Source organism: Penaeus chinensis, chromosome 36 (assembly GCF_019202785.1).
Source record: "Penaeus chinensis breed Huanghai No. 1 chromosome 36, ASM1920278v2, whole genome shotgun sequence".
Taxonomy (NCBI): Eukaryota; Metazoa; Arthropoda; class Malacostraca; order Decapoda; family Penaeidae; genus Penaeus; species Penaeus chinensis.
Window position 1 is genome coordinate 21,090,262 of NC_061854.1, and position 10,000 is coordinate 21,100,261.

The 10,000-nt window shown below is 39.1% G+C and overlaps 1 protein-coding gene across 1 annotated transcript in view; it reads left to right on the forward strand.

The window, feature by feature from the left end:
- Window positions 1-10,000, forward strand: part of LOC125044601 (myosin heavy chain, muscle-like) — a 14,980-nt gene that overhangs the window by 4,216 nt on the left and 764 nt on the right. Inside the window, exons 3-21 of the mRNA XM_047641350.1 lie at window positions 102-129; window positions 252-351; window positions 450-539; window positions 642-804; window positions 1,048-1,151; window positions 1,299-1,436; window positions 1,556-1,825; window positions 1,956-2,126; window positions 2,237-2,567; window positions 3,483-3,535; window positions 4,719-4,806; window positions 4,951-5,068; window positions 5,437-5,554; window positions 5,703-6,176; window positions 6,640-7,526; window positions 7,636-7,714; window positions 7,991-8,236; window positions 8,382-9,169; window positions 9,274-9,727. Coding sequence (XP_047497306.1) covers window positions 102-129; window positions 252-351; window positions 450-539; window positions 642-804; window positions 1,048-1,151; window positions 1,299-1,436; window positions 1,556-1,825; window positions 1,956-2,126; window positions 2,237-2,567; window positions 3,483-3,535; window positions 4,719-4,806; window positions 4,951-5,068; window positions 5,437-5,554; window positions 5,703-6,176; window positions 6,640-7,526; window positions 7,636-7,714; window positions 7,991-8,236; window positions 8,382-9,169; window positions 9,274-9,727 — 4,700 coding nt within the window. The remainder of the gene's footprint in view (window positions 1-101; window positions 130-251; window positions 352-449; window positions 540-641; window positions 805-1,047; window positions 1,152-1,298; window positions 1,437-1,555; window positions 1,826-1,955; window positions 2,127-2,236; window positions 2,568-3,482; window positions 3,536-4,718; window positions 4,807-4,950; window positions 5,069-5,436; window positions 5,555-5,702; window positions 6,177-6,639; window positions 7,527-7,635; window positions 7,715-7,990; window positions 8,237-8,381; window positions 9,170-9,273; window positions 9,728-10,000) is intronic.

Sequence of the window (10,000 nt, forward strand, 5' to 3'; positions counted from 1 at the left end):
GAGCTATTAGTTGTGTTGGGTATGAAAGGAAATAAAAAAATACAGTACTTTCGAATCAGAAAATGTAAAAAAAATCATTACCAGTTTTTCTTTCCTTGCAGATCGCCAGAACCAGTCTATGCTTATTACGTAAGTTATGATACAGGATAATATAAAATGAAATAAAGAAAACTAGTGATCATGAAATGAAGCAGTATCTACCTGGCAAATGATTTCAGTGTTCTTATTCATTGAATGATTCTTCTCTACAGTGGTGAGTCTGGGGCAGGCAAGACTGAGAATACAAAGAAAGTGTTGTCATACTTCGCTAACGTCGGCGCTTCCGAGAAAAAAGAGAGCGAAAACAAACAGGTAAGGTATTTCCAAATAATAATCGACATATCAGTCTTCTAAAATAATTCCAAAGTATACAGTACAATTCTACAGTACAATTTTTCTGTCCAATGCAGACCCTTGAGGATCAAATCATCCAGACCAACCCCATCCTTGAGGCCTATGGTAACGCCAAGACCACCCGTAATGACAACTCTTCTCGCTTCGTGAGTATGATCTGTAATCTGCTATTCACGGTGAAATCTGATAGTGCTCAAATGTATACAAGAAGCTGGAATCTAATTGTACAACTTTATCTTTCATCGTAGGGTAAGTTCATCCGCGTCCACTTCGCTCCTAATGGCAAGCTCTCTGGCGCTGACATCGAGGTCTACCTGCTGGAGAAGGCTCGTGTCATCTCCCAGTCCCCCGCCGAGCGTGGCTACCATATCTTCTACCAGCTGATGTGCGACCAAATCGACTACATCAAACGTAAGCGAATACTCATTTGGGCAGCCATTGAGTGTACGTTATATCTACCGAAAGAAACTGGCTGGAACGTGCTTTCGGAGAATACAAATATTCTAGACATATCTATGAAAGGTTGATCTTTAGTATTAACCTAGGTAAAATTACTAGGGGAACCACATATAAAGATTATCATTACACTGTGCGTCCCTTGGTAAGAAGAAAAAATAGCGTACTGTTTCTAATAATTCCATTTTTCTCTGTCAGCATTGTGCTTATTGTCTAATGACATTTACGACTACCACTACGAGTCTCAGGGTAAGGTCACTGTCCCATCTATCGACGACAAGGAGGACATGCAGTTCACTCACGTAAGCATACAATTACTTATAAAACATATCACTTTTCATGTTTAATTGTTTTATACTATACACTGAGTACCCAGGTCGCGACACATGAAAATATCTAGTTTATGAATTCCCCAAACCTAAATTATTTTATTCATAATATGGTTGCAGGAAGCATTCGGTATCCTCAATTTCTCTAATGAGGAAAGAGACAATTGCTACAAAATCACCGCTTGCGTCATGCACTTTGGTAACATGAAGTTCAAGCAGAGAGGTCGTGAGGAGCAGGCCGAACCTGATGGCACTGAGGTATGACTTCATCTGTGATTATATGGGTACCTGGTGACATACACGATTTGAAGAAAGCTCATAGTTTTATCTTATTCCATATTCACCTTAAAATCCTTTTCATCTTTCATTTTCTGAAGACCGGAGAAATCGTTGCCAAGTTGCTCGGTGTTGATGCCGAGGAGCTCTACAGGAACTTCTGCAAGCCCAAGATCAAGGTCGGTGCCGAGTTCGTCACCAAGGGTGTGGGTGTCAATGCTGTCAACTACAACATCGGTGCCATGGCCAAGGGCCTCTTCTCGCGTGTGTTCTCATGGCTCGTCAAGAAGTGTAATATGACACTTGAGACTGGCCAGACTCGTGCCATGTTTATTGGTGTACTCGATATTGCTGGCTTCGAGATTTTCGACGTAAGTTGTTTAGTGTTCTTCAGCAGAAAAAAAATATATTATATTCTTTTCAGTAAACAGGCCTTAATTTTAATATTTGTAGCAAAAACAGTGTTAATAATATATTATAATGATTGTCTATTTTCTGTAGTTCAACGGTTTCGAGCAAATCTGCATCAACTTCTGTAATGAGAAGCTGCAGCAGTTCTTCAACCACCACATGTTCGTGCTGGAACAGGAAGAATACTCAAGAGAAGGAATTGTGTGGCAGTTCGTAGACTTCGGCATGGATCTGCAGGCTTGCATTGAACTCTTCGAGAAGGTATAATCATCGATTTATTCTCACTGAATATTATTTAGCTCTTGGTAAAATTGCTCCCAGTTTTAAGATGCAGATAATATTTCTTTTAACTTTAACAAATTTTCTGTCAGAAAATGGGTCTCCTCTCCATCCTTGAGGAAGAGTCCATGTTCCCCAAGGCTACTGACAAGACCTTCGAGGAGAAGCTGAACAACAACCATCTCGGAAAGTCTCGTTGCTTCATCAAGCCCAAGCCTCCAAAGCCCGGCCAGCCTGACAACCACTTTGCCATCGTTCACTACGCTGGTACTGTGTCCTACAACCTGACTGGCTGGCTTGAGAAGAACAAGGATCCTCTTAATGACACCGTCGTCGACCAGCTCAAGAAGGCCTCCAACGCCCTCACAGTCGAGATCTTCGCCGACCATCCCGGCCAGTCCGGTGATGCAGGTGGTAAAGGAGGTAAGTCTTTCTTTCATGATTATGAAGAAAGATATGCCATCTCTCAGACACCTAACATTCATTAGCATATTGTATGTATACATATGTGAAAGTATCTGTATCTGTGTGTATATATATGAATGTATATGTGTGTGTGTAACTACATATACACACACACATATATATGTGTGATTACATATGTATGTATATGTATATATATATATATATATATATATATATATATATATATGTGTGTGTGTGTGTGTGTGTATATGTGTATATGTATATATGCATATATATATGCACATATACATATTATGTATGTATGCTCACACATATATGTATATACATGTCTATATATATGTAGATGTAGAAGTATATATGTATGTATACACACACATATATGTATATGTATATATACAATGTATATATTATATACATATATATACATATACTGCATATATATATATATATATATATATATATATATATATATATGTATATTCATAACTGCATATACACATACATACATACACACACATATCTATCTATCTGTCTAACTATATACATATATGTATATCTGTGTGTTATTAATGCATGAATACACACACGCACAAACATACACATACATATATGTGTATTTGATATTCATATATATGTATATATATACATATGTGTATATATACATATGTATGAAGATACATATATACATATGTATGTATGTATGTATATACAAATATGTATGTACATACATACATATATGTATATATATAATGTTTTTGTTTAAGTATACACATACAGATCATTACACGCTCAAACAAACAGAACAAATTCCGCAGACGTACACTCACACAACTTGAACGTAAGAAAACGTTTTCATTCATCGGCAAGATAGAAGTTAGTATTACCATACATGTTTTCTTTTCCACTTATCAGGCAAAGGCGGTAAGCAGCAAACTGGCTTCAAAACGGTGTCATCTGGTTACAGGGTATGTAAATACTTTCAAATTGATAAATTGGGACATGTTACTTCTATAATTATTTTGCGATAACTTACAATGAAAGAAAGGGGAAAGCATATTATTTATTTTCCGTGCATAATTAAATAAAACGCACAAACGCTTTCGCATGCAAATGATCTGTACGAGCTCGGTTGTCATAATCTCTCGATTTCAGTAAATTTGTATCTGTTTATCCTGCAACTGTACATATGCAGATTCATCTCTAAATAGATATGTTCCCTTCTATCTCCTCGCATATTTGTTATCAGTGTTATCATTGGCAGAAAGGCCGACATTCTTCCCTAGTGATGATATTTTCCTGAATAATTAGGTCTCGGAAGAATTATTCTGAAATTACCCTTCCTTATGTCTCTGAGCTCAATATTGATTAGATGATTTCCGCTCTTTGTTTGTGTTTATTCTTGGACGTACTCTAGTATGTATTGATTATGGTATATTGCTATTGTATTGATGATTCTTAAGGCTTTATGCTTGTTTGAGTGCATTAGGAAATATAAGATTGTAGTCTTCTTATCCAAATTCTGGTGGTCAGTCCCTTATCTTTTGTAATGTCCCCAGGTGACTTTTCTCTTTTCGTACCGTTTTGATAAGAATATTTGGAAAAAATAAATATTTTCTTAATCTTCGTGATTAAATTTAGGATATATTTTTGGATCATGGTTATATTTTCTAATCTGGCAAAATTATTCTGCTTAAAACGGGGAACCTTTCAAAAGTGACACATCTTTGAGGACAAGAAAGCTGACTTTTTCGTAAATAATTTCCACAGTAACAGTGTTGTTAAGTCACCACTGCTAGCATATCTTATAGCTGTTATTCCTACGATATCCCACCTATATCTTTCCATTTAATCCGCCAGTTCACATGATTTCCCTGTTATAGTTAAGATTTAAGCGTTCAAGCTCCTGATGTAAATATTGTTTCGGGGAGGTTGTATGCACTATGGATTAACACATTATGATCTGGATGATTGCAGATTTCTTGTGAATGACCCTCCCTCTTTTATTTCCCCACTCTTTTGTAAAATATTGAAACATATTTTGAAAAAGAATGAGGACCACGTTATTGATGGATTGTGCGGCGTTAATATGTATATTTGTGAGTTATGCCTTTTCATACTAAAGCATAGATTATTATCTATATTTCGCAGGATCAGCTGAGCAATTTGATGAAGACTCTCAACGCTACTCATCCGCATTTCATCCGCTGCATTGTGCCTAACGAATTTAAGAAACCTGGTAAGTTATTGTTATCCTTTTTCGTAAGATTTGAGGAAAACGAAAAAAACTTTCCTTAGTGTTTATTATAAAAAAAATGTACTGCGCTTATCGTAAAATTTCGAAGTACTTTCAAAAGCTTATCTGTTTGATTCTTGCCCGTAGGCGCTGTGGATTCTGGCCTCATCATGCATCAGCTGACCTGTAATGGTGTACTTGAGGGCATCCGTATCTGCCAAAAGGGCTTCCCTAACAGGATGCCTTATCCTGACTTCAAGCAGCGGTATTCCTTCTGTGTTTTCTTACACTTTGTATATATAGATGATTGTTGATAAGAAGTAGGGATTCTTGAGAAGGCGATAAAAAACTGTTGTAAAACCCCATACTGAAAGGAAGGAATCAGCCACAGCAATCTTTCGAGTAAGACAAGAATCCTAATTAGACGATAAAACCAAAATAATCTCGGGTTTATCGCCAGGTCAGCTCTACTTCGAGCATCATGGTTTATCAGTCCTTTTATGGTTTAGCTGTTTTATTTCATACATACTCGTTACTGTTTCTGTATTTATGTCCATCATTAAGTTTTAATGGTCCAAGTGTATTATAGCCCATAAAATACTAAAACTACTTAGTTTTTTCATTGGGTACCAGGTACAACATTCTAGCAGCCCAGGAGATGATCGAGGCGAAGGAGGACAAGAAGGCAGCTGAAGCCTGCTTCAAAAAGGCCGGCCTTGATCCCGAGTTGTACCGCTGCGGTAACACAAAGGTTAATATAAATATTTGCTTATTTTAAGGTACATTTTCTGAGGTTATAAAAGCGTTCTTGTATGCCTCCTCCCAATAGCATTAGCTTATAATTCCATTTATCAAAATATATACGTGGATTGTCTTTATATCTTTTTCTCTTGATTAAGGTGTTCTTCCGCGCTGGTGTCCTGGGTAGGCTTGAGGAGATCCGTGAAGATCGCGTGGTCCATCTCCTCACCTGGTTCCAAGCATGGGTTCGTGGCTACATCAGCCGCAAATTCTACTCCAAGATGCAGAAGCAGCGCACTGCCCTCATTGTTGTGCAGCGCAACCTCAGGAAGTTCAAGATCATGCGCGCTTGGCTTTGGTATGAGCTGTGGATCAAGCTCAAGCCCAGGCTCTGCGCCACGCGTGCCGAGGATGAGATCGCAAAGTTGGAGGAAATGGCTGAAAAAGCTGAGGCTGAATTCGAAAAGGAGGTTAAGGCGCGCGCAGAACTCGAAATCAAGAACGCTGCTCTTCTTGAGGAAAGAGCTGAGCTCATGAATGCTCTTGATTCCTCAAAAGGTGGAATGTCTGAGTACTTGGACAAACAAGCCAAACTGCAAGCACAGAAAGCAGAACTTGAAGGACAGCTCAATGTAAGGGACTTTCATGTTGTATATGAAATATGCACATACTCATTAGCGCATTATATAACAGAAAACACACACACACACACACACACACAGACACACACACACACACACACAGATACACACACACACATACACACACATACACACACATACACACACATACACACAAACACACACAGACACACACACACACAAACAAACAAACAAACAAACACACACACACACACACACACATACACACTCATATGCACACAAATTTATGCATGTGGATATATAGATAGATATAGATACACACACACACACTCTTGCACACAAATTCATGTATATGAATATATAGATATAGATATATAGACACACATACACGCGCACGCACACACACACACACACACACACACACACACACATATACACACTGCAAGTGGTTAATTCACATTATAACTATTCCCATTTTACTCTGGTACCCCAGGAAACTTTGGAACGTCTTCGCAAAGAAGAAGAAGCGCGAAGTCAGATTGCCAATGGTAGGAAGAAGTGCGAACAAGAGGTTGGAAACCTTAAGAAAGAACTTGAGGATCTCGAGCTTCTTGTTCAGAAGGGTGAACAAGACAAGGCCACCAAGGAAGAGCAGATTCACAACCTTAATGAGGAGATAGCCCATCAAGAAGAACTCATTACCAAGGTTAACAAGGAGAAGAAGCACCTTCAGGAATGCAACCAAAAGACTGCTGAGGATGTCCAGTGCATTGAGGACAAATGTAATCACTTGAGCAAGATGAAGACTAAGTTGGAGTCGAACCTCGACGAACTCGAGGATTCTCTTGAACGTGAAAAGAAACTTCGCAGTGAGGTTGAAAAGGCTAGGAGGAAGGTCGAAGGTGACCTCAAGTTGACTCAAGAAGCTGTTTCTGACCTAGAACGTAATTACAAGGAACTCGAAGTAGCCGTTGAACGTAAGGAAAAGGAAATTTCTGCCATTACATCCAAAATCGAGGATGAACAAGCTCTTGTTTACAGAGATCAGAGACAATTAAAGGAACTTCAGGCTCGCCTTGAAGAACTCGAGGAAGAAGTAGAACATGAACGTCAGGCTCGCAGTAAGGCTGAAAAAGCCAAGACCCTCCTTTCTCGCGAACTGGGAGACCTAAGTGAGCGACTGGACGAAGCCGGCGGTGCCACTGCCACGCAGATTGAGCTCAATAAGAAGCGTGAGAGTGAACTTGCCAAGGTCCGCCGTGACATCGAAGAATCCAACCTCCAGCATGAGGCTGCTCTTGCCACTCTCCGTAAGAAGCATAATGATGCTGTAGCTGAGCTTTCTGAACAAATCGATTATCTTAACAAAATGAAAGCCAGGTAAGATGTGTTCCAAAGTTTCAGATAGTATCATAACCTAATACATTATCATACACTCTGCATGCCTTTTTGAATGAATATTGAAATTCAACCCCACATTTTACAACAGAACAGAGAAGGACAAGGATGCCATGAAACGCGATGCCGATGATGCTAAAGCAGCCATGGATACACTTGTCCGTGATAAGGTGAGTCTTCTCTCTTCCCTTCTCTATCTCTTCACATACCTATATCTCTGTCCAAAATGCATGTAAACATATACATGCATACATGTAGGTATATATGTATATATAAATATACATATGCATGCACATATTTATTTGTGAGTATATATTAATATATATATATATATATATATATATATATATATGCATATATATATATATATATATATATACATATACATATATATATACAGTGTATATATTCATATACACATGTATTAATGTTTATAAATTCGCTAGACTACTGCTGAGAAGACTACCAAACAGCTTCAGCATCAGTACGGCGATCTCTGTGCGAAACTTGACGATGTTAACCGCACTCTGAGCGACTATGATGCCACTAAGAAGAAGCTTGCCTGCGAAAATGCTGACCTTCTGCGCCAGCTAGAAGAAGCAGAGAACCAGGTAGCCCAGCTTTCCAGGACCAAGCTGTCGCTTACAAATCAGCTCGACGATACAAGGAAACTTGCTGATGAAGAAAGCAGGGTAAGATCATACTGGAGAAAAGTGCTGTTTTATATGTAGTGTATATATATGTATCTCTACGTAGGAATAGAAATCAGTGTAATTTATAATACATGGGTAAATATAAGAATAGGATAACTGGTATCATCATCCATTTTATCATCAGGCACGAGCCACTCTCTTGGGTAAGTTCCGCAACTTGGAACACGACATTGAAACTCTTCGCCAACAACTCGATGAGGAGAACGAAGCCAAGGGTGATGTACTGCGCATGCTCTCAAAGGCTAATGCCGAGGCTCTCATGTGGCGCTCCAAGTACGAGTCTGAGGGTGTTGCTCGTGCAGAAGAAATTGAAGCTTCTCGCATGAAGCTCGCCGCTCGTCTTGAAGAAGCTGAAATGCAGATTGAATCTCTCAATGTCAAGAATCTACATCTGGAGAAGACTAAGATGCGAGCTGCTGCTGAGCTTGATGATCTCCAAGTTGCTGCTGAACGTGCACAGACTCTTGCCAACTCAGCTGAGAAGAAACAGAAGAACTTTGATAAGATCATCTCTGAATGGAAGCTGAAGGTCGACGACCTTTCTGCCGAGTTTGATGCTTCTCAGAAGGAATGCCGCAACTACGCCACCGAACACTTCCGCCTTAAGGCTGCTTATGAGGAAAATATTGAACAACTTGATTCAATCCGTCGTGAGAATAAGAACCTCAATGACGAGATCCGGGACTTGATGGACCAGATTGGTGATGGAGGCCGAGCGTATCATGAGGCTCAGAAGAACGCCAGGCGTCTCGAACTTGAGAAGGAAGAGCTTCAGGCTGCTCTTGAGGAGGCCGAGGCTGCTCTTGAACAAGAAGAGAACAAGGTTCTCCGAACTCAACTTGAACTTAGCCAAGTCCGCCAAGAAATTGACAGGCGTGTTCAGGAGAAAGAGGAAGAATTTGACAATACTCGGTAAGTAGTTATGTGTGTACGTTTGCACATGTGTTTGAATTTATTATACAAAGTATTCTTTAAAATTTGATGCAGTATTGTAGACATATAGTATTTTTTTTCAGTAAGTGTCACCAGAGAGCTATTGATTCCATGCAAGCTTCTCTTGAGGTTGAAGCCAAGGGGAAGGCTGAGGCTCTTCGCTTAAAGAAGAAACTTGAATCCGATATCAACGAGCTCGAGATTGCCCTTGATCATGCTAATAAGGCTAATTCGGACCTTCACAAACATTATAAGAAGGTCCAGGATGACATCAAGGGTATGGAAGCCCGTGTTAAAGAAGAGCAGCGCCTTGCATCTGAGTACCGTGAACAGTATGGCATTGCTGAGCGTCGTTACAACGCCCTCTATGGCGAACTGCAGGAATCTCGTACGCTCCTGGAACAATCTGACCGCGGCCGTCGCCATGCCGAGACTGAGCTCAACGATGCACGTGAACATATCGGTAACCTAACCAACCAGAATGCCGGTCTTACTGCTTCCAAGAGAAAGCTTGAGGGGGAAATGCAAACTCTCCAGGTATGTACAATTTTATACATACATACATGTATATATATGAAAATATATATGCATATATACATATATACATTAATATATGTGTATATATATACATTTATATATAAATACATATATTTACATATATACATATATGTGTACATATACATACATATATATGTACATATACATACATATATATACATATATGTGTGTACATATATATCTATAAATAGATATATATATGTACATACATGTATATGTGTGTGTGTACGTACACGTACATACATATATATA